General features: G+C 47.9%; 1 protein-coding gene and 1 long non-coding RNA gene across 6 annotated transcripts in view; both read left to right on the forward strand.

Moving 5' to 3' along the window:
* Positions 1–1,174: 1,174 nt before the first annotated feature.
* LOC120504415 lies at positions 1,175–9,628 on the forward strand. 4 transcript variants are annotated; one of them, XR_005628013.1, is made up of 4 exons: positions 1,175–1,469; positions 1,569–1,640; positions 1,753–1,889; positions 1,970–9,628. It is a non-coding gene; the product is annotated as an uncharacterized LOC120504415 (long non-coding RNA). The 4 variants fall into 4 exon arrangements; XR_005628012.1 differs by having other exon boundaries at positions 1,756–1,889; XR_005628014.1 differs by lacking the exon at positions 1,753–1,889 and having other exon boundaries at positions 1,970–3,878; positions 5,075–9,628.
* An 80-nt stretch (positions 9,629–9,708) lies between these two features.
* The window catches only part of CCDC50 (coiled-coil domain containing 50), a 42,079-nt gene continuing 27,784 nt past the window's right edge, over positions 9,709–24,003 (forward strand). Inside the window, exon 1 of one of the 2 annotated variants that reach the window (XM_039713886.1) lies at positions 9,709–9,931. In XM_039713886.1, the coding sequence (XP_039569820.1) occupies positions 9,883–9,931 (49 nt within the window). In that variant the 5' untranslated portion in view covers positions 9,709–9,882. The remainder of the gene's footprint in view (positions 9,932–24,003) is intronic. The other variant, XM_039713887.1, reaches the window with a different exon arrangement.

Consider the following 24,003-nt stretch of genomic DNA (forward strand, 5'->3'; position numbering starts at 1 on the left):
CATGAAGCAGAGGCCATAACTTGATTTGCACAGGAGTCCAGTCTGGAAAATAGCAGCTCTGACTTAAAACTATACCCCTAAGTGAAGGTCAAGTCTATTTTTATTTAGTCCTAAATGGCTAAATCTCAATTTGTCTTGAGATCTGCTGTGAAATTGACTTTGCCTGGATACAGAAAGTGAGTTTCTTCTTCTCATCTAAGTTTATGTAAAATCCACAGATCTCTGACTGTTTTTCCCTACCTTTGGATACAAGATCTCATGGGCTATTGGCAGGCTCTTTCAGGAAGTTGAGCTATTCCTGGGATTTCCTCTTTCACTGCAGAGAATCTTCAGTTCTGGATCATTGCAACTGTTCAGCCCCCAAAGCAACTCATGGAGAGAGAGTGCCAGACCTTTCAAGTGATGGCTCTGGTGAAGGTGTGGAACTGCCATGCAGCATTTATGTTTGAGAAGGAAGATGACTGGATGCTGTGAGGAGTGGAGGCTTTCAGGGGATGGGTTGGTGGAGAGAAGCCTCGCAGTTTCTTCCAGGCACTAGTGGAATTTTTTTATTTTTTGAAGTTAGGGGATAATTGTTTTGTACTGTTGGGCTTCTCTAAGGCTCCCATGTAGAAAAATCCTTTGCTTTTACCCCATTAGTCCAGGTGCTGGAAATAATATTACATTTTATTGTTCTTATGGATTTTACTTTCCATAGGAAAACAATGCAATCTCCACAGTATTTCTATTACTTGACTCATTGATAATGTGTGATAACTGATAATGTCATTGATAATCATCCACTTGTGTCTGGAGTTCAAGGATAACGAGAACATGAAGATGTGAGCTCCATCTCTACCTCCCATGATCCCAGTCTGTCCCTTCATGCAGAAGTTTCTCTTTCCACAAAGCAACTCAGACTTCAGGTAACCCAATACAACCAAACTGGAAAATTGACAAGGGTCAACAGCCCAGAGGGCAGGAACAGAGAAAACTTGGTTCAAGCAGTGCCACCAAATCCAGCTGCACCAGCTCTCAGTGTGAGAGAGATGAATAGGAGTGTCAGTGCCTGGAGGGTGTTAATGGTCCTGAGTGTCCTCAGGTGGAGCCTCACCACCGTCTCTGCCCATCAGCTCATGAGACCCATTTAATCTCAGCCTGGTCTCCTGTTTTTCCCAGAGCTATGCTGGAGGAATTCTGGTCTGGAGCTCAGCTGTATTTGCCTGCTCATGGTCCCTATTTATTTGGACTCAGACCTGCAAGTGGACTTCCCTGCTTGGCTGTGGATTTATTCTATCTCTGTGGGCCTGTCTGGTGCTCACTGAGCTGTGTTTGTCTCTGACTGCTGTCATCAGGCCTGATGTTGACCATTGTATTGACTTCCATCTTGACCTGGGATCTGCCTCATCTTCATGGGCTTCCCTGAGCACAGGGGCTCTCGACTGAACCTGGCTGCAGTCTCTGATCCTGACCTGCTTGCCCTTCTCAAGGTGGGTCTCTGTCCTGCTGTCACTGCACTTGGCTTCCTGTTCCTTAGGGAACAGCTGGCCCTTTCTGTTTTCTGACATCATCTTCCTCAAAATGTTCAGCTTCTCTCTGTGCATAGACTCCTCTTCCCTGCCAGATGGATTGGTAGATCTTGCAGCAATCAAGATTTTCAGGTATGTTATATAAAATCCCAGTTTCTCTGAAGTTGCTTTGGGATTTGCAGTTGTCTCTAATGAAGGTAGGACTGCAGCCTCCAAATAACCTAACCTGAGTTTAATCCCAAAGCAGAAACCCCTGCTGTCCACAGCAAGCCTCAGACAGGTGGAATTCAGTGGGGGGATGGAGTGAGTTGATGCAGGAATGTCGAGCTGCTGAAAATAGGACAACATAAAAAGGCCACTTCCCAGTGCCAGCTTGGTGTGGTAGGTTTCCAGACCACTTTGTATACTGTACATTTGGGGTTTGGAGGAAAAAAAACCCCACAATGTTCTCTCTTTTTCAGAGCTTCCTGAGAACACATAAAACATCACATGCACCATGTGTTTCAGCTGAACCTCATGAGCATCCAAAGGCTTTGTCATGGTCTTATGGACTCCGCTTAACCATAGCTTGTTTCATCCCAAAGCAAGCAACCAGCTGAGGAAGGACCTGTCAGCGAAGTGCCTTTACTTAAGGTGCTTAAGAAAGCACACATGAACAGTGCCACAACCTCTGCACTGTGTGGGACTTTGCTGCAAGTAGAGCTTGCTACCAGCTCTACTTTGCTCAGCTGGTAGAGACAGGACTTCTCTCTTTATCGTACATAGGGAGAGAGTCATGTATCACTGTTTTCTTGCCTAGAATGATCCTAGGAATAAGATGAGGATGAGGAATAACAAAGAAATTTGGAAATGGGGAGTGGACATACCTTGTAGAGGGAAAAACAGAATGGGGGATTAATAGTGCCAACAAATGAGGGAGAAGTTGGTAAGAATTTAGCAGGCAAGAAAAGAGAGCTGCCCTCATGGCAGGGGTGAAGTGAGCTTTGTGCACAATGTCAGAAAGACAAGAGTTATCCTGCTCTCCATCCCAGGCAGTGGTTTAGTGATCCCACCTGTCCCACCACATGCCTCTATCCCCTCAGTCTATTCACATGCACAACAAACTGTTTCCATCCTCTGTAGCCAAGTCTTTCCTTTCTCCCATGGTGTCTGCCTTTCTTGCCTGTATTACCACTGTACTCTTATTACTATTAACCTCTTCTGTCTACATCCTCTTGTATGTCTGCTCCTCTGAGTCTCCAGCTGTGCTTTATCTGGTAGGAATCAGAGGGGCAGATACTGAAATGCACCCTGTGCTCTTCAGCCTTCATCTCTTACACATTTAATGTCTGATTTCTCCTCTAACCTATCAGTTCTATGCTGGAGCCAACTTGAGAGAGCAAAGCCCACTCCAGAATGTTATTTAAAGCACCACTGGAAGATGCTCAGATATCCTCCTGATGTGTGGTGCAAAGTCCCAGCCAGAGCAACTTGACTGCAGAGAAGAATTAAAATATTGTGCTCATAAGGAGACTAACTCCCCTTGCAGCTTTCTGGGAGAAGGGAGTGCATAATGGGGAGGGAGATGTAGTTATAAAGATTCTATGAGATTCTCTGTTCTTTAGGGGACTGTTAAAACCAGTCAATATTTATAAAGCTTTTAGTCTTACTCATGCAATTTGTTCCCCCTTCTATGTGCTTGTCTTTGGGGCTCAGCTGTTTCTTGGCCTGTTACTGATATAAAATTAGATGCTGTGGTTCAACTGTATCCTTGCTTAGAGAAAGGGAAAGGTCCAAGGCAATGCAGAGCAGCTCAGCTGCCACCTCACTGCAGGCAGACAAGGATCACACACAGAGGGAAGCATCATCAGCTCACATCTGATGGGCATTGTACTAAAGAGAACCCTGAGGTTTAAACTGGGGAGGGTAAGGAGTGAAGCTGGGCTGCTTGTCTGGCTTTCTCTTCCAGTCCAGGGTTTGCCAGGAAACTATTCAACTTCTCAGAGAACAAGGCAGCTCCGAAGTGTTGCCCTGGAGTGAGGGACTGAAAGAGTAAATCAGGACTCTAAAGGTATTGGATGTGGGACAAGGCAGCCTAGGGAGAAAACAGGGAGCAGAAGCATTCATGCTCCACTTCTCACTTCTGCCTCTTAATCCTCAGCTGAAGCACCTCCTCCAGATTCAGCCTCCCTACTGACTAGGGTGACTTGGCTGAGGTTCCTGGTGAGGAGAGGAAGGCAATATGGAAACATCTTCTGCCTGAAAATGTGCCATGACCTGCTGGTCTCAAAGACACTTCCAGTGATGCTCCTGAATGATAAATATTGGTGTGCCTGTGTAGGACTAATCTGACCTCCATGCCAGGACAGTGTCCTGAAGAGGCATGATCCGGTATGACCTGGTTAAACCACCAGATTTACCCTGAGCTTGACCCCTCTCTCTTCTGACTTGCCTTCTCCAAGCCCAAAGTTCATCCTGGATGATGAATGTAGCTTGTGAGTGTATTACTTTAAGTAAAGACAAGGCTGGGTAATTTCCTGCTAAAAATACCAGTAAGGGCACTTTTAAGGTTGTGGAGGTCAACTCTATCTGCTAACAGTGCCAGCTTTCACTGTCATTCCCCTTTCCTTCTCTCCATGCTCAGTTACCATCTGGTGTTTTGGTTTATTGATAAATGTTGCCCTTTTTTTTTTAAAACTGTCACTACTTTTGGAGAGCCTGTCTTCTAACTTAGCTTTTCATTTGCACCCCGATCTACTGACACTCTGTGAGAGTTCTGCACATGCAAAAGGGTGTTTTGTTGAAGGAACACCAATATTTTATGGCTGTAGACTTGCACATACAAAGTGACTTGAAATGTGGGCTCCAGCTGAGGTTATAGGACATATTCATGCCTTACCACCCTGCAGCTTGAGAAGCAAAGCTGGCACAAGGGATAACACAGCAATTTTTTTTTTTTTAATCCAGAAGAGATGGGGCAGGTGCAATCATATTAGGTGATCCTTTTAGGTAGACCTAGAATTTTTACTGGTTGGAGTATAGCAAAGTCACTGCTAGGCAAGAATGGCACTGAATGCAGCCCTCATCAAATTGCCTCTTACAGCATCAGTGTGTTGAGGTTTCATCCAGGTAGTAGTGGCTGTGAATATCTGAGAATGACCAAGGTGCTTCATCACTAGCTGCCACATTTGTTATGTTTCTTATGCCTTGATTGCATGGGCTTGTAGGCAGCTCCCTGCAGTGCACTAAGTGAATAACATATTATTCTGGTGGGTTCTGTTCTTTTGACATAAGAGTAAGGAATGACACATTTAGCTACTTTCTTCTTCTCTCACCTACTGTGTAACAATTTTAATAATACTTTCCTATAAGTGAGATTTTTGGAAGGCATATCTCACTTCAGATTGCACATGTTACTCTTCAACTTGACAGTCAAAAACCTCCTTTTTTTGTTGTGGCATGGCTCATGATTTTCCTAGTGCTCCTCGTTATGTTACATGTAAGCACAAGTTTGTTTCCTCTGCTCATTTTTGCAATCACCCCATTCATTACCCCTGGTGAGCTTTATAATACCTTAATCCTTGCAGGCTTCTGCTCTCCTTGTTCTTCAGGGAGCCTGAATTCCCAAAGGCACCATTCAGCTACCTACGGAAATGACACACCTGCTTCTTGGAGCTCTTTGCCAATGCTGTAATGTCAGCTTCCTCTCATCCACCCCTTCTGGCACAGGACTTCAAACCTCTCTTGAAGTGTCTTAGCTTAGAAATGCTGGGAGGTGATGTATTAAGTGTTATTTTTTTCCCCTGTCTGTTTTTTCCACTGCATCACCTGTCTCCCTCCCTGGGAGGCCGTGCAGTATCCTTGCTCTGGGCTGGGGGCAGGTTTTGTTTGAGCCCCCCATCCTTGATTTTTATTTATCACAGGGGGAAACAATGCATTCACATCCTTCAGACTTCCTGTAGATTGAATGGAATCCTATACTGGGTTTTATAGTTTTATACAGGAATTTGACATTGGAGAGAAAAAACCAGAGCCCATGTCCCCAGAAGGAAGTTCCCTGGCATCAGTCACCTCTGACATACTAGTTTTGGATATGGGCTTGTGCAGTCCCTGATGGCATGAGAGACCTAGAACCATTCTTCCCCATCCCTTTGCATTAACCATTAATGGATGCACAAGTTCCTGCCTGTAGGATTATTATCCTCTGTGTCTGTTCGGACAGCAGCCCCATCAGCTGGAAGTGAGCTTTGCCATCATTAAGGAGACTTCAACAAAGACTGTTCTGTCGAAAGTGAACATCTTGATGAGACTTAATTTATTTCACAGTTGTTGTTATCCTGTTGACCAAAAATGACAGCAGGAGACTTGGAGAGGTGCCCAGTTTATTTAAGAAGCAAGCACAAAACAGTCTCTGCCTGCCTGGAGAAAGATCGTAGCAGCATAAAGCAATCCTAGCTCCTAGTCCCAAAGCTCTGTCTGGCAGCTCCTGCACATCAAAACTCACTGTGACTTTTCTGAGGGCCAGTCCAGATTGTGTTGCTTTTTTTTTTCCTGTTTTTAAGTATCCCAGCCTCTTCTTTGTGCATCCTCTCAGGACTATTTTCAGTGCTGTGAAAGCTGGGAAACTGTTGTGTGGTGTAAACCAGCATAACAGTCTGGGTTTACTCCAGTGTTTAGGGGCAGATCAGATGCCTGGATGCAGGTAGGCAAAGTGCCCAGTGCTGGAGCTCCCTGGCATTTAATACTTGTGTGGTGGCACAGTGCAGCTGCAGTGCCACGTCTGAGCCCTGCCCCAGATGTGCCTGGTATATGTGCTCTGCCGTGGAGAGGGGCAGCTGGAAAACAGAGCCAAACTGGGCACAGAGTGCAAGAAAAGGGTCCAGATCTGCAGGCTACAGCCAGAAGTCCACCAAGACATAAGAAGAAAAATCATTGTGGGAGGTGGTGAGATCTTTAGCTTGGAGATCTTCAAACCTCACCTGGGGAAGGCACTGAGCAACCTCATCAGATTTTGAAGCCAGTCCTGCTTTGAGCAGGGGGTTGGACTAGTGCCCTGCAAAACCTCTTCTGAATTAAATTACTACATGAGAGAAGAGTTAAAGTCAGATCGAATTCTGGTTTTTTCTTGGGAAACAATATGGATTTTTCTTCCAACAGAAGGTCCTGTGAGAATAAGTACCTGCTTTTATAAAAGAGTGAAGGGTCACTGTCTTGTTATCTTCAATAAAAGGAAGTGGTTACTTTTCCCAGCTTTATTGGGATTCACCTACCCACTGCAACACGTACTACTTGTCAAGTTAGGTGCTGTACAATTTGCACAGGAAAAGCTGATGACAGTCTCTCAGAACAAACACCTGTCATGCTTTTTGCCTAGAAGCTGCAGCTTGCCGGCACAAGTGAGAGTTGGAAGAGTGATTTGAGATCAACAACACTGAGGAGCCCTTTGGAGGAGCCAAAGATGCAATGCTGCTGCAGTGCTAGCATTGCATCAGTAACTCATTCCCTGGTTCCTGTTTAATTCCTTCTCATCCTCAGTCCTGCTGTGGTCATTTTTGGGTCTTCTATAATCAAGTGATACCTGCCATCTTCCAATTTCAGAGACTTCATCTGAATAATCTCTCAAAAATCAAGGTAAAATGAGAGAGAAATCTGCTGTCAAGAAAGCAAAGAAAATATTTTGTGTGTAATACACTGCCTTAGGGAACAGGTTGACAGTGTTGACAGGGTTTTGCCTGCATTGCCCTTCCCAGGAGCCTGCTCCAGCCTTTCTGTGCTCTGACAGCTGGAGATGTTCCCTGTGTTTCCACATTTCCAGCAGCAAGAACAAAATGTCATTTACTTTATGTTCCTGTAGTTTCCTTAGGTTCTAGCAGAGCTCACCATCCACTGGCTATCTTTGAGCTTCAGCAGACCTTGCAAGATAAATAAATATAGCTACAGGAAGGCATTCCGAGCCCACAATTTGTGTATTAGAAACCTGAAATCAGGAACTGCTCTGCTGTGACTTTGAGAACTGGGTACCAGATCTTACTTTAGTGAAGTTAAACACATGCAGGAGGACAGTTCATCATAAGAATAGCCAAAGTCACATCATCCCAACATGGAATCTCTTGAATGCAGTTCAGATTTATGACTAATTTATATTGCTCGTTTTGGCCCTAGACAGACAACTTAATATGATATAAATTCATTACTGAAGACTAGAGCAAAGAGCTGTGTGTGTGGAGTAAAGTGCATGACCATTGGGATGGACAGCTTTAAAGCTTTGTTCATAAATGTAGGGCCATAAAGTGGCTCTGTTGCATTAAAGTTGCTGTGTAAATGTGAATGCTCCAGGATTTCAGCTTCTGCTGCTCTGACTTGAATACTTATAATGAGAGAAGGGCAGGAGAAAACCATACTCTGGGCTTGGAAAGGTGTGACCTATGTCAGATCAGTACATTCATTGCCACTTCTGTATAATCCTGGTTGCTTGGCCCCTTCTTTTGTCCTCATTTTTGTCCAAGAAAAAAATCTTATTAAGTGGTCAAAAAGCTTGATTATGAAAAAGATGAAGGATGTCCAGAGGAATATCTGAGTTCAGAAAAGCTCTAATTTAGGAGAAACTAGAAATGGATTTTAGACCTCTCATTAGCCCAGAGCTGGCTGAAACCATGGGGATTATTTGCAAGAAGTCCAGTTGTACTGTTTGTGTGGATGGCTGGGGGATTAGAAGGAGGAGCTGGGCAGTGCTGGGACTGTGACAGGAGATAATCTGTGTGAGCTGCCCCTTGGAGGGGCAAGACCCTGTGACTAATCCCCATCTGTGGGATCATATGGAGAACCTGTGGAGTGGGGCTCAGCTGTGCACTGCTCACCTCTCTCTAAGTGGGTCCTACATCCCTCTAGGCAGGAGGCTCATCAGCTCTGAGAGTGCCAGCACACACGAGAGGTGTACTAAGTGTGTGCACTGTGAGGAGGGATCACAAATACACACAACTCCATGGCTTTTTCTGTGCAGGAGGCTAAGAAGTTGAAGGGAATGTGAAGGCAGTCAGATTGAATTCAGTCATACCCATGTTGGGGATGGTGAAGTATCATTTGAAAGGGGTAGAATTTCGGAAGACAGTTCCTGAGCTTTCAGGAAACAGGACTGGAAAATTCAGGAGTAGCACAAGGCGAACCTTCTGGAAATAATTTTTTTTGTTATTTTCTTCAATGTTTTTGCTTTTTAATAAAATGGAAATATTATTCCCTTTGATGTTTTATCTGACATGTGACATCCTACTCTGTCTCCCTCTCAGCTCCCATCCCAGTCACCCACAGGGCAGAGTTCCCCGAGCCTGCTGGAGAGGGCGAGCAGGAAATGGGCTCAGCCTCTGTATCCCCCTGCTCACCACTGGCACAGGAGCCACGGGTCATTGGAACAGATGCTGGGACCAACTAATTTCGAATGTGGCAATATTAACTTCTTCTGCTGCTTGCATAGTCCTCAGCTTCACGCATTATGATAAAACATAACAGCTGACATGAGAGGTTATGCTGAGCGCAGCCCAGAGAAGCTCAGACATCCCTAAACCCCAAATCCTCTTCCTCTTATCTTCTCCCCATTGCCCACGGCACATCATCTCGTTCTGTTTCTTTGCTGCCGGCAAACCAGGGTGGGCAGCAGCCTAAAGTCCTCCCGTCTCCGCCGAGAGCTGGCACCACCCCGTGTGCGGCAGAGCACCGCCGGTCCGCAGGCCTCCCACAGGGCTCCGTGACCGGGACTCTCCCGCCTCGCCTCGAGAGGTGCCCGCTCCAACACCGCCCCCGCCCTGAGGGACAGGGTGCGGGGGCCGTGGCACCGCCGGGCAGCGGCTCTGAGGCTCCCCGGGACACCTCTGCTTCTCCCAGGCCGGCGGAACAGTGCGAGCACGGCGGTGGGATGGTTTGGGGATGAGGGGCAGAGGCAGCCGGACCCGGTACGGGAGAGCGCCGGGGCACCGGAGCTGTCCGAGCGGTCTGACAGCCGCCCCGGCCTCCCGGCTGTAGCCTCAAAGCAGCCAACACCAACCCTCACCTCCGCCAAACAATAAAACAATAATAATAATTTAAAAAATTTAAAACCCCAAATGTATAAATAACTGCCCCCGGAAGCCGCTCGTCCCGCTGAGCGGCTGCCCGAGCCCCGCCGGCGAAGGGGAGGGGGAAGCAGCCCGGGACGCCCCCGTCCGCCTCCCCGGAAGGGGGGCGAGGGGCGGCGAGGCGGCCCCGCTCCGCCCCGCCCGGCGCTTTCTGTCCGCTCTCCCGCGCCGTACGGCCCGGCCGCGCCGGCTCCATCCGCTCCCAACTTTGTGGTGCGGGGCGCGGGCGGCACCGCCGCGCTGCCCTCAGCGGGGCCGCCCTCAGCGGGGCGCGGGGAGCGGGCCCGGCCATGGCCGGCATCGGCATCGACCACTCCAAGCTGCCCGGAGTCAAGGAAGGTGCGGCTCACCCCGGCGCGGGGAGGAGGGGGTCGCTGGACGGGACGGGGCGGTGTGGGGGAGATGGGAGCGAGGCAGGAGAGAAACTGTTGGTTTGGGGTGGTTTTTCTCAAACATCATCATTTTGCAATTTCCAGGCGCCGCTGCGGTTCGCGGCGCTGGCGGGGAGCCGGGTCAGCGGGAGGGGACGGGGCGCTCCCTGCTCCGGCCGTGGCCCCGGGTTCCCGGGGCTGGCGGGGCTGTCCCGCTGCCGCTGCGGGGTGTCCGGCGGCTGGCGGGCGGCGACGAGAGGTGGAGGCCGGCGGCGGAGCAGCGCAGTCGCTGGACAGAGCCGCAGCCGCTGGACAGGGAGCCGTGGCCGCTCTGCTGGCCTCGCTTCCGGCCCCCCTTGGCGGGCGAGCGGCGGGGGTCGGGCTGGCAGCGCCGCTTCTCCCCGGGAGCAGACGAGGAGCGGCGCTGGGGGAGGGCGCAGCCCTTTGTCTGCGCCGGGGCCGAGGCTGAGGCTGCCGCCGGCGCCTCCGCCGCGCTCCCCCCGCCGCGCCCGGGCAGCCGGGCTGGGGGCGCCGGCCGGGGCTGCGCTCCCGCGGGGGGTGAGGCAGCCGGGGCACCCTGCGGGAGATGGACCAGCAGGGCTGTCTGTCTGTCCGTCCGTCCCTGGCAGCTACGGCTCGGCCGGGGTCGGAGGCTCCGCTGGGGCCGTTGGAAAAATGGGAGCAGAATTGTGAATATCCACGGATTTGGCGAATTGACGGGGAGTGGTATTTTGAGGCCCCGGTTACCGACACTTAACGCACTGTATTTTATGAAGACTGGCCCGCACTGAGCTTGGGATTGCCAAGCAGCCGCTCCCGCCCCGCAGACCCCCGTGCCCCCCTCGCTTTCGGGGGTCCCGCTGGCTTGGCCTGTGCTCAGAGCACGGATTCACCTTCTGCGGGGCCGGGCTGGCCTCGGCTCCCCTGCTAGCACACTGTCTGCCTCACACGTGTGCCTCTGAGCTCAATTAAATGTGCCCTGGAGCTGCTTTGGGTTTAGAGAGCTTTGTAGGAGATAGTTTGTTCTTTCTGACAGTGATTTGTGATATAAACCAGTAGAAGCTCTGTCATAATCAAGTTAGTTTAGATTTACTCTCTAGTAATAGAGAGCAATGGTTTCCTGCGTAAAAGAAACTAAACTTCCTTAAACTTGTTCCTCTTTCCACTGGTCATTTTTTTTTCCAAATTTCAATTCTTACAAAATAGCAGTTGTGAATTTGATGATTTAGCTGGCCAAGAGTAGAAAACCTATTCCTGTGCAGGCAGCTGGGGTTTCCTTTTGACCTCCTGTCATCCTTTAATGCTTCACTTAGTGTTACCGGAACAAAAGCTGAAGCTGACGTTTTAGGGGTTAATGTTCGTCCTGTTAAGTCATTAGCAGGACTGTTATTGGCCATTTTAGTGTGGTCAAGATCTCATCCTTAGAGTCTGTCCACACATGGTTGGTAACTCAAGAAAATGAATCCAATTAACCTTTCCAGTGGGTTGATTAAAGTGAATTAAATCCCTGTGTAGATGCTCGTATTCACAATTTAAGTAGGCTGAATTTGATTTGACTTTATTAGTTTTTGAATTTAACTAACTGGACTGAGCTAAGGTCGTTTACATGCTGAATGAAAGTACATTTACAGCATTACAGTGTAACTCAACCAGTCCCTGGGAAATTTGCACCTATGGTATAGTGTGGATTAAGCTTCAAGAGTGTCCTGTTACTACGATCTGTTGTTACTTGATAGCAATGGGATTAAAGTAGTGTGCCAGAGCAACGTGCAAAGTAGATGAGGTTTGAGCCATGTTCTGCAAAGCCTCAGGCATGTGTCACGCTTTTAGTTTAATGGCATCACTTGTTTTTGTTTTGGAAAGTGTTGAGACTGAGCTATGGTTTGGATTAGGTCTTTTCGTGCTCTGTGTCAATGCCAGCCAAGGAGAGAAAAGCATTGCCGGCCACACCGAGGGAAATATTTGTTGTTTCTGATAGAGAAATCACTGTTGATCTTCCTGGAAAAAGCATTCCCTTTCTTTGTCTAGGGTAAAGGTCGGCTTAGTCATTCATTAACAATGAAGAACAGCCTTTTGGTTTGAGTACTTTGTTCTTCAGCAGCTCTGCTTCAGGAGAGGAGGTGTTTTGTCCGGGTTCTCCCTGTCTGCAGGTAGCCAGGACTGCTGAAAGATGGTGTCATCCTGCTCTTCTGGAGTGATCTCAAAAACTCTTCTAAAAGTGGGTTCATTTCAGTGCAGCAGTGGAAATCTGATAACTGTAGCTAGGTGCTGCAGGAAGTCTTGCCTCTTGTGTTTACTTTCCTCTTTTATCTCTAAAAGCATTTATATCAGCTCAAGGCCTGATGTGGATGGCGTTTTGCTGGTGAAAACCACTTACCTGGTCCAGTTTATTTTGTGGGCTGGGGTGTACTGGTGTAAAATACACCCTCAAAGAACACTTTTCCTACTATAAACTACACCTTGCTGCTGCAGCCTGGTGTTACAGACCCATTTTTCCGTGAGTAGTAGAGTGGATCTGACCTCTGTGGTCAGTAAACTTCTTGTAAGTTATTTGTTGAAGGTTTTGGTGTTAGTTGTAATCTGTGGCCTGTGCTTCTCTGCCTGCATTTCTGTTCATCTCCCAAGTCTCTGTGGCATATTTGCTTTTCACAAAACAGCCTTTGCTGTTTGCTCTTTTGACCTACCTCAGGAGATTGCTTAGCTTTGTGTGTGTAGATCTTTTTTACTAGAGGTCTCATTTGTGAACATTTTGGTGGTAAAAACATCCTAGAAATATTATTTTGATTAGCTACTCATAAAGCAAATAAAACTGTCTTGGGCTCTGCTTGATCTCTAGCTGCCTCTCATCTCTTGTGACCTGATGCATTCCTAGGAGCTGTGTTTAGGAAGGGCTCCACCCTCTTTTGGCTGCCTGCTGGGAGTGAGCCCTTGGACCTGAGAGGCATTTCTGGCTGCATGCAGGCAGGCTGAGCTGCACGGGAGGTGTTTTGGAGCTGTGCAAACCATACCCCTCTCTGAAGGATGTACCTGTGGTCCTGTCTGCTGTTGCCTTTCCAAAGGTCTGAGGCAACACCTTTGTGAAGGGAATGCCTGTCTGCTCAGGCTGAGGCTCAGTCCTTCATCCATTGCAGTCTCCAACAGCCATCAGTTGGCAGCAGCAGAAAAAAAACAGGTCTGGGCATTCTCCCAGGGGCTCATCTTCCTGCTAGTTTGAATTCTCTGTGAGGAGAAAAAAGGGAGAGGTGGGACGGGCCGGGGGGACTCTAAACTCTGTCCCAGTAGTGTGCAGCTCTGGAGAACTGTGGAAATTTGCAGTTGGTGAAGTGTTTTTATTGGATTTTATTTTTAGTACTACTGTAAAGAAATGCAAGGCGGGGTGGTATGTCTGGGCTGATGATTAGAACTGACCCTGCCACTGCTGTCTGGAGCTCCAGCCTTGACAAAGGCTGATTGTGGCACCTGTGCATGGAGAGACACAACAGTGCTCACACTGCTCTCTGCTCTTTGTTAGCACCTGATTTGACTTTTGGGAGCTGTACATTCAAATGCTGCTGGTTGTAATCTGCTGCCCAACAGGCCAGTATCCAAAACATGGTAGTAAAAGACACAGCTCTAACTGTGACCTTGGGGAAACAGGAAGAGCTTGAATACTTTCTGTCTTGGCAAGGTGTTCTCTGGGGCAGGCAGTCTGGCTGGCTCTATTTTGCCTTAGCATAAATTGAATAAAAGTTTGCTGTTAGCATCAGTCTTCCTCTTCTCCCAGCTACAGACCTTTCTGCTGACCTCTGCAGCTTACCATGACCTCTGCTGAGACTCCTGCAATAAAAACCTCCTGGCTACTGACCCTCCAAGTGACTGGGGAGGGGGATGAGGTCTGAGGTGCAATATGTCAGGCTTCCATGGAGCAGACTGATGTTATTGGCTTATAACGAGGCCTTTGGTGGCTGTCTGTGCTCAGCAACATGAGAGTGGACATGAGAAATTTGATGTCTGTCGGAGGTGGAAGAGGATTGAGGAAGTGTGAATGGCTGGCACAGTGTCTGATGAGGAAAGGTTCTGCTTAGGGGTTTTTCAGGGGGAATGGTTTTGAGGGATGAGCTGTCAGCCGTATTCATCTGAAGGAAACATTGGCCTTTAACTGGATTAGTATAATCAGGGCAACAATTTTGAGAGCAGCTGAGGGTCAGCTGGGTCATTGTGAGCCACCTGCCCCATGCCCTTTGGCTCCAGCTGGGATTTTTCCTTGCAACATCATGATTTTCTGCTTTGTGACTTTTTTGTTTAAGAGCTCTGAGAAATTCAGGCAAGACGGATGGCTTGAGGGCAGCAGGGAGGTGGAGAATGATGACACATAGACACAGGTCACTGGTTCACATCCAGTTCTTCTGGGTAATAGGAGATCTGTTTTTCCAGCATGCATGAATTCGGTAGCTGAGGCTGTGGCACTCATTTCACTTCTGGTTAAAGCTGGGTGAAAGTTTTATTTTGCATTCAGTGGTTTTGGGTCTGCAGTGCTTGGCAGAGATGGGCAAGATTAGCATATTTCATGCTCTTGGCTCTGAAAGGCAGCTGAACAAGCAGGTCTGCTTCCTCCCATCCCTGAATCCTTAACACTTGTCTTCTGTGAGCTGCTCTGGAGGTTGTACTGAGGCAAAAAGATTGCTCGAAAAGCTTTGGCAGAAAGACATCCCAAGACTCCTATTGATGCTTTTTGCAGAGATATTTCCTTGGCTCATGACAGATTTTTGGATGGGGGTAAGAGGGGACACAGCCTATTTTTGCACTGATTCCTGGGGATATAGGGATAGCAGCAGGGGGTTTTCTCCCGTTTAGGGTGTGACATCATGACTTCATCCACCATTGCTGGTCTCTGAGGAATGCTCCCAGCTGAGCAGTGTGTTTAAGGTCACCACAGGCCACTGTTTAATCTTTCATTTCCTGTGGCCATGGGAAACGTCAGAGGATGCCAGGCAGGAGTTGGAGATGGCTGCTGCAAGGAGCAGGAAAGGCCAGTTCTGCTCTCTCTGGTGCAAGAAAAACCCCACTTGGAAAAACAATGGGATATGCCTTGGAGCTGTGTGAAACTTCTGTTTTGCTGGAATAAGCTTTCTTTTCCTTGCTCAGAGTCATCCAGTTCACATGAATGTGCTGATTTATAGGACAAAGAGACAAGTTCCCTGCCTGCTTCCTTCTCCCCTTTCCAGAGTGTCCCCAGCTGGTTGGCTCCTGCTCCTTCACTGCTACTCCTGTGTAGTGCTGGTTTGAAAGCTGAAGGACTGAGGGAGGAGCTTGATCTGTTGGTGAAACTGCTTTAAAACTTGAGAAGTTTTAGGTCCATTTTCTGGCATGACACTCACTGCTGGCTTGACCTTCAGCTGTTCTCCAAGAAGGTGATAACTGCAGCTGCTGTTCTGCTGCTGGTTGGCTGCGTTGCAGGGAGCAAAGGGCATGTTTGCTGCACATTGCCACCAGGAAAGCTGCAGCCTCCCTGGAGGCTGACATGTGTCAGCGATGCTCTCTGTTCACCTTACAGCACTGGCTTTTGCACAGAACATGTATAGGACTTAGTGAAGGCCCTTTGACACTTCATTTATGCTTCTTTTTTGAGAAGTAGAAATTGAAGCCTTCCTGCTGTTTTCTTTCTCAGTACTTGAAAAGATCCCGCACAGTTCACTGAGTGAGTGTTGTGTGGCCTTGACGCTGTATGGCTGTGGGGATAGCTTTTAGCTGGGCTAGGAAGGGAACAGGAGAGTGCAGCATCAGGCTGGCTGTGTAAGGGGTTCCAGGCAGTGCTGTTGTGAACCTTACCTTGAGCAAAGGGGATCAGTTAGGCCTTAGTGCTCATAAAACTTAGCCTGTAACTCCAGGCACCCTGTGAATTAAACTTGCCAGAAGTTTTACTCTTCCTGGGGAGAAAGGTGTAGATGAAAGCCTGCTCAGAGCCTAGCACAGCCCATCTGCACCTGCCCAATTATTTTGTGTCAGGCTTCTGAAGCTCAACTGATGGTTATTTTAATTGCACACCAACCCACGCTGTCACCACCACAATGCTCTGTCAGCCAAACTAAAATAGTGAGATCTTTTTGTCTTAGGCCTGCCTTGGTAGAGGTTTGATTTGTGTGCACTTGGTAGCTCTACCCTGCATTAGGTGCTCTTCAGGACAGAAAGTCAAAGTGGTTTTGTGAGTGAGTCACTTTTCTTCACTTCTCTTTTCAAAAGAGGTATAACAAGCTGTGTGCAGTGGAACTGAGTTCCTGTGTGCATTTTCGTTCATCCTTTCCTGAGCCCTTTTGCTGAACCAGAACTTGGTAGCTAGAGGAGTCAACTCTAAGGGGAAATGTTATGTGGGCTCAGTATGTGGTGTTCAATAAGTGATGACAAAGGGGAAAAGGACATAACTGAAGAAATATTTGGAAGCACTGAAACATAGACATTCCATAAGGACACTGAGAGGAGTGACATGAGAAGTAATGGGGCAAAAGGGAGGAAGGAAGTTGATGCAAACCGGAGTATTTCCTGGCAGTGAGAAGGTAGAGGTTTTAATTCCTTTCTGCATTATATGTGTAGAATTGGCTCTTTACATCCAGATGGGACAAGAGGCTGCAGTGTGCTCTGGCTGAAAATGCTCCTTGCAGAGGCACTGACTTGGCACATGGTTTGGGGTAATGCTGGTCCCCTTGTGTGGGTGGAAAGCTTCTCCATCTCTGCACAGAACAATCACTTTGCACTGTAAAAGCAGCTTATTATATCTATCTGTTCTTGTTACAGCAAGCATGACTTGTAGCATCCTGGTGCAAAGAAATGGCCTCTCCTTCTGCTCTGGTATTAGTTTTATTATTGAGGTGATGGCTGGTGGGATAGGAAGGATTTATGACCTAAATTCACCAGCAGCTCCTGGAGCCTTTGGCAGTGCTGCTGAGGTGAGGTGGTGGAGCACAGCACGGAGAAGGCCTGGGAATTTTCCAAGCCACCAGGGTGTTGGCTGTTTTCATGGCAGGCAGAGAGCTCTGCTGTTCGCAGGGCTGTGCTCTCCTGCAGGCCATCTGCTTGGCGCCAGGTTTCCAAAGGAAGTTGATGTTGGGAAGAGGCTGGGCTCTCCTGACCTTAATTGCAGTGCTGGAAGGACTGAGTCTTTGGCTAGAGACAGCCTTGCCTGGATTCTGTACATCCCTGATGCAAGGTGGAAAAAGCAGGTTTGTCTCCAGCTCAGTGCTCAGTTACCTGATATTCCAGGCAGCTGGCATTGCCCACAGCATCAACTCTGGCTGTGTAACAGATGAACTTAACTTGGTCCTGATTTAACTGTTCTTTTTTTACTTTTTCTTGTTTTTAAGAAGCTGTGAGTATGCAATATCACCTGAAGTTGATGCAGTTCCCAAAGCAAAAAATTTACCTTTACTGACCTGGAGCTCCCTTAGTGCTCTTGGAGAGGAGAAAAGGCTGCCAGCCTGCTTCTATACATGCTTTGTAATGTATATGAACTGTGGGCTCAGATGCCACAAAGCAGTTTGCTTCAAAATGATGCAGGGAGCTCTGCCTCCCTGTCCATCTGGTCTCAGAAGCCAGAGACTTATTCTTACCCTTGTATGCCAGTGTTTTAAATCAGTAGTTGCACTTAGGGCTGTGTGCCAACACAAGGTTGTGACGGGAAAGGGAACATGTATTGTTAGTGCTGTAGCTTTACTGATTTGTGACTTGTAGATGGATGTGGAATTTTGACTGATCTGGGGCCAGCTTTGGTACTTTGTGTTCCCCAGAGCTGACTAATAAACCTGGAGAACTTAAACACAGGAAGCAAGGGGGGAGAGAGGAGAGTACCCGTGAGGAGCTAACGGAGCAAAGGAAAAGGACTTTGAAACAGCCCAACAACCTCAGTTTGCTGGGTAGAGGATAGTTGTTCTTGCAGAGCAGCTTTGCAGTGCTGGCAGCAGCTGAACGGGTGGCAGACAGGAGTCTTTGCTTGCATCCAAGCAGCCACCTTTCTAGGGAAAAGGAAGCTGATGGAAATCTGTGAAAGAATTGGAGCTGACTGCAGGGTTAGTTCAGATACCTTCAGCTTCGAATGCAGCAGCTGGCACGGTTTCCATCAAGGCTGGGAGGCTGCTCAGAGGCCCATCCTGCTGGAGCTTTGCTTCTCGTCGTATCTGATCTGGAGGAATAAAACCTGGTTTGAATGTGCACTGCCATTGTGGTGTGTCCTTTCAGCTGCAGCTCTGCTTTAGCTACAAGCCGTGGAGCAGTCACAGGGTTGGCTCTAGTTGTCCAAAGGCTGAAGGGAAGGTGGCATCTCTGGGGACTCTTTATTCTGCTTGTTTTTTCCAGAGGTTATTGTACAGAGGTACAACTGCAGGTCACTGTCATGTAAAAGCACACTGTGGGGTTTAGAGAGGAACCTTTTTTTGGCAGCTTCTGTGTGGGTGTGAGGTTTCCAGCAGTCAGCTTTTTGTAAGCAGTCGCCAAATTGAGTTAGGGCGTGAAGCTGTACCAGAGGGGCATGCAAACCTCCCTTTTTGTATCCTGTCTCCCTTGTATTTTTCTATATTATCTTTCAGGATTAAGCTAGAGGAGAACCCTGTGAGAGCTGACACTTTGCATTATCTCTGCTCCCAGCTACCTCTTTGGAACTGCTGTGTGAGGTTATTCACCACAGCCCAAGGGCTGAGAAATGCTGGTGAAATATCTGCAATCCAGAGTGCTATGGCTCCTGAAGGCCACCCTGAACCACAAAGTGGGCCTGCCAGCTCTCTGCAGAGAAACTGCTGAACTGAACAAGGGGTTTAGGCTGTGCATTCATCAGAGAATGGAACTTTTGCATATCTGGGAAACTTAGACGTGTGTAAGAGAACAGAAATTTTGCTTATCCAGGAAACTCAATGTGTCTTTCCTAAAGTTTTGTGTGGTGTAAAATTAGCTAAAATGCTGAAATAAAAGATGAATTAAACAGATAAAGCAACAGAATCAGTGATTGCTACTGGCGATGGGTGTGGGGTAAGGGAGTGTACATACAGTGCAAATCTCTTGAGATACAAGCTCCATGCCCCAGCAGTTTTCTGAGTAGGTGGCTGTTTTGAGTTGCCCTTGGTAAGAGACTGTTTTTCTATTACCTCTCCCTTACACCAATTTAAATGAGTCGTGTTGGGCTTAAAGCTAAAGGTGCCATGATGTTCTGTCTGCAAAAGAAACTAAAAAACCTTCCAGAAAAGGGGTATTGTGTGATCCATGGGGCACAGCTAAAGGCATTTCTTGCAGCCACAGTGGTGCTCATGGGGTCTGTATGGGCCAGGGGTTTTGACCTCTCCTGGTGAAGGTAACTCCTGCCCTGCTCTCCAGTGGTGTGTATGGTAGTTTTCCTTTGGGATAAAGGCTAGATGGAGCACAGCTGTTGGAGTCAAGTGTTGTTTGTTTTGCTGTGGTCCATGGTTGGGAGGTAGTGGTTAAAACTGACTTCTGGGAAAACTCCCTGCCTTTATTGTTGGTTATTCCTTTTGCACGTGTGGTATTAGCTGAGTCAACTGAAGCTGTGTCAAATGCTGGACAGGATGAGCTACACAAACAGCTTTTGTTCTCACTGATCATTGAGATTATCTTCGTCCATAGACAGACTTGGTTACAGTCTCGGATGTTGTGAGTGAAGTGTTTGGCTGCCTGTGCTCTGCTGTTTGACTGTGGTGTCAAACCAGCCAAGCCATCCCTGACAAGTATACCTACCTTGAAGTTTTTGTAGTAGAGACCCACCTGGGTGTTATGGTGGGTCCACAATGCAGTGGCTGAGCTCACTGGTGGTCTTTTGGGTGTAGGCAGTCCTGGACAGGTAGATGGACATTGGGGCAATCAAGAAATTTCTACAGTGATGTGTGTTCTGAGCCTGGCAAGTAATGACTTGCAGATTTTAACACATACCATATTATATGTCTGCTCTCTGCTTTAAAGTGTTAATATTTTCTGTGTGTTGAACCTTTGCAATAGAAAGCAGCAGCTGTAACAGCAGTGTTGGCTGTAGGACTTGGGAGTATTGGACACTCTGTGTCTGGGGACCCAACTGGACATGGCTGAAAAGGGTGAATTTTCAAAGCATGGATGTCATTACTTCTTAAGGCTCAAAGCCATTTTTAGGTACATCTGGAAGTCTTGGCACAGAGTGGCTGGAAAGCTGCCCAGTGGAAAAGGACCTGGGGCTGCTGGTCGGTAACCTGCTAAACATGAGCCAGTGTGTGCCCAGGTGGCCAAGAAGGCCAGTGCCATCCTGGCCTGGATCAGCAATGGTGTGGCCAGTGACTGTCACCCTGTACTGGGCACTGGTGAGGCCACACCTCCAATCCTGTGCTCAGTTCTGGGCCCCTCACTACAGCACAGACACTGAGGTGCTGAGTGGGTCCAGAGAAGGGCAGTGAAGCTGGGAAGGGTCTGGAGCACAAGTCCTTGAGGAGCTGGGGATGTTTAGCCCAGAGAAGAGGAGACTCAAGGGAGACCTTATTGCTTTTTACAAGTTCCTGGCAGGAGGCTGCAACCAGGTGGCCATTGGCCACTTCTTCCAAGCACCCAAGTGGTGGAACAAGAGGAATTGGCCCAAGTTCTGTCAGGGGAAGTTTATATGGGATGTTAAAAAAAACCATTTTCAGCATAAGGATGACCAGTGGTTGAAACTGGAAAGTATTTGGGTCACCATTCTAGGAGATACTAAAAAGATGTGTGTATATGGCACTAAGGGGTATGCTTTAGTGGTGAGATTGGCAGTGCCAGATCAGTGGTTGTACTTGGTGACTTAATGTTTTTTTCAACCTAAATTATTCTAGGATTTTGTGATTGAAATGCACCAACTCAGCATTTTCTTCTGGAAATCAAAGAGATGATCTTTAATATTCTCGACCTATGGGTTGTGTTTTAGGCTTTGGGGATAAGGAGACTGGCTCTTATTTAGATGAAACCAGGTAGGGTGGACTTATCCATTGATGAAAAACATGTCAGCCTTCTGTAGAAAAGCAGAATGATAAATCTTATCAAATTTTGTGACTGGGGCTTGCTCAAAGGATAACCTTTTGAGGTGCCTTGTGCTATTTTTCCACTATCTTGAGTATCTCCAGCTTCCTGTTTACACTGCAGTGACTTCACCTTCTGCTTTGAGGTCTTCAGCAGAAGACTCTCAGCTTTAGCACTGGTCTGTGGTACAGTGTGCAGGCTTCTTTACAGAAGTGAGATTGCCAAACTAATAGCCTCAGAGAAGGCATTTCGTGAATGTTCATGATTTCTGTCCCAAGGCAGGTTAAAAAAATATAATGAAGTTCTGAGGGTTTGATTCTAAAATGCACTGTCTTCCTTCTTAAAGCACTATTAGGCAGGTGAGAGTTTAATGTTGGAGAATGGTGCAGACAGAGCACAAAAATCTCATGGCCTTGACCTCAAGGCATTTAGCTTAGAGCAGGGAGGATAACCTCCTTCCCAAATCCCAAGATGTTCTTAGCTTCCAGGCCAAGACTGCTAGTGAAAAAAAACATGTTGGTTTGGTGATTTATTTATTTTTAATTATTATTATTTTGCATGTTTCCATTTTTGAGAATTAGGCTGAGACCCCTGTGTTTGGTTCCCCACAGAGTCACCCAGTCTCCTTGTGCTGCCTCACAGCTCCCAGCTATGAGTGATGCTCTGGTGCTGTGGCTGAGGAGCAGAAATTGTTCCCGTTCTCAGACTGCCCAGACCTGCCCTCTGTCTGGGATCCACCTTCTCCCTGCATGATTTTCTGATTTCCTTGGCATGATGGGGCCTGGTGAGCAAGGCCCTAGGAATGTCATCTGTGTAACTGCAGCAGCCAGACATGTCCTAGCCAGCCTCTGTCAGCACCCATGTGTGCTAGCAGGAGCTCCTGGTGTGATGGGAGAGGCAGGGCAGAAATGGGAATTGCTGAGGCTGGGCCATGTATCACAGAGCAGCTTTGCTGGGGCTGGGAAGAAAGCTGCATGTTTTATCTGAAAGCTGCCCTCAGGGCAGCCCTTCTCCTCCAGCTGGGTGGCTACTTGGTCAGGTTGGCTTTGTTTCAAGGAAATAATTCCCAGATTTTGAAGGCTTATCTGGCTTGGAGTGGCCTGATCAGTCCCTGCTGGTAAGAGTCTCTAAGAGATCCCAACTTGCTTTCTAATCTGCAGGAATCTACATAACTCAGGCATCCTGCTGAGACTTCTGGCTTGTAAAAGGCTGCATTTGATACTTGCCATTAATTTATCAGCTCTGTAGGCCCTAAACCAGATTTTTAGCTAATTATTCTGCTTTTTCATGTTACTTTTGTCTTTCCTCTCCCTCCTGTCCTTCAGATTAGAATTCAAGAACTGCAGATGCTCTAAACTAAGCATGACTCACGCCTAGTTTATTTTGTGAATTACCCAGCACACGGTGCTGCCGGGAAGATGCTGGGAGTGGAGGGGGTGGGGAGCAAGAGATGATTTTTAAGGCCCAAAAGGAAATGCTTGGAGCATGCATCTGTGGTCCCTGGGCCATTGAACTGGCATGTATCCTGGACATGTTATATGGGCCACGTGAACCAAGGGAGCCCTTGGGACCCACAGTGGGTGTCAAAACATGATCTAAGACTTCGGGCAGAAGGGAGGGGGGTGTTTTGCTGTGAACCTTCCTTGAAAAGCCCGTAGGGGCTGACCTCTTGTTGAGACAGTGCACCACAGCAGCCATTCCTGGGTGTTACCTACCTCTTTATCACACACCTGAGTATCACTAGCAACATCTGAGCGTGACTTTGCTCCTCTCTTGTGGTTACCTCAATCTGTTTGAAACAGTTTGGGGTGTTAAAAATGCTGAGCTGTGGAGCTGAGGTAATGCTGGAGGACATTAGTGAGATGGGTGGCAGAATATAAAATGGAAGAGGGTATTTAATGAAATTTTGCTGAGCTGTTGTACCTAGGGACTTTTTCATGTCAGCCATAAAGGCAGGGCTGCAGCCACGTTTCCAAGAGCCTCAGATGCACCAATGCACAAACAGGCATATTTCCAGTGAGAACTACCAGAGGAGAAGATCTGTGCTTGGAACTTGCAAGGCTCTTGGGGATTCCTCAAGAGAAGTGAGCTCCCTCTTCCATGCATGGATTTTGGATCCTATCACTGTTAAGGGTGATGCTTCTGCCCTCACCCTCCCCAGCTGGCACCTCTGCTGGCCATAGCAGCCACTGGGATTCCTGGCAGGCATTTCTTTATTGACAGCTGTGCCAGAGTGTATTCCTGGTCTGCTCCCTGCTGTGCCAAGGTAGATTGGCTCAATCAGCCTTGGTGAACCTGTTGTGAATGTTCCATGCTTCGCTGGACTTGCCAATTGTAGCTGCTCTCATTGCACCTCTGCTGCTTGTTTGACTGCCTGGTGGCTCCCAGCCAGGGCCCAGGCATGGGGAGTCAAGTTAATTTGCAACAGTGAAGGTAATGTTAATCTCACCTTTCAGTTTTTAGACATACAGTTAGGGAGCAAGGAAATGGATTTCTTTTCCCTTAAATACAAAGCCTCTCAGAGAGGAGAAATTGAGTCTGTTGTCATTCTATTTCTCAGCACAAACCCAATATACATAATACCTAGTAATGTTTGTGCTGTACCCTGCTGAGACTGGGCAGGGAATGAGAACTAGTGCTGACGAAACTTCATTTCAGACCATGCCTGGCTGGTCCACATCTCCAGTAATTTCATAGTTGCCTCATTGTTGGATGTGTGTCTTCAAGGATTGGTTTCCTTGGCCTCACTTGCAGCTGCTGTCATGCTTGGCTCGGTGTCATGGGTGCTGGGTCTAATTGTGAGGGAATGTTGTGCACTGCCATCAGCCCCAAATCTGCTGGGGAGGTGCAGGTGTCCCCATGCTTTGCCACCTGGCTGCCTGACAGTGCTTCGTTGTGTTCGTAATGGCCAGGCTGATGGGACTTGAGAATAATGTTCTCAGGCTGATGAGACTTGAGAATAATGTGCTCAGATGAGCTGGAGGCAGCCCAGCCAAGTTTCTGACAGTGACGAAAGGTCTTGTGCTGCCTGCCCTGCCAGCAGCCACAGCAGCACAAAGAGAG

Source organism: Passer montanus, unplaced genomic scaffold (genome assembly GCF_014805655.1).
Source record: "Passer montanus isolate IOZ18808 unplaced genomic scaffold, ASM1480565v1 scaffold29, whole genome shotgun sequence".
Classification (NCBI taxonomy): domain Eukaryota; kingdom Metazoa; phylum Chordata; class Aves; order Passeriformes; family Passeridae; genus Passer; species Passer montanus.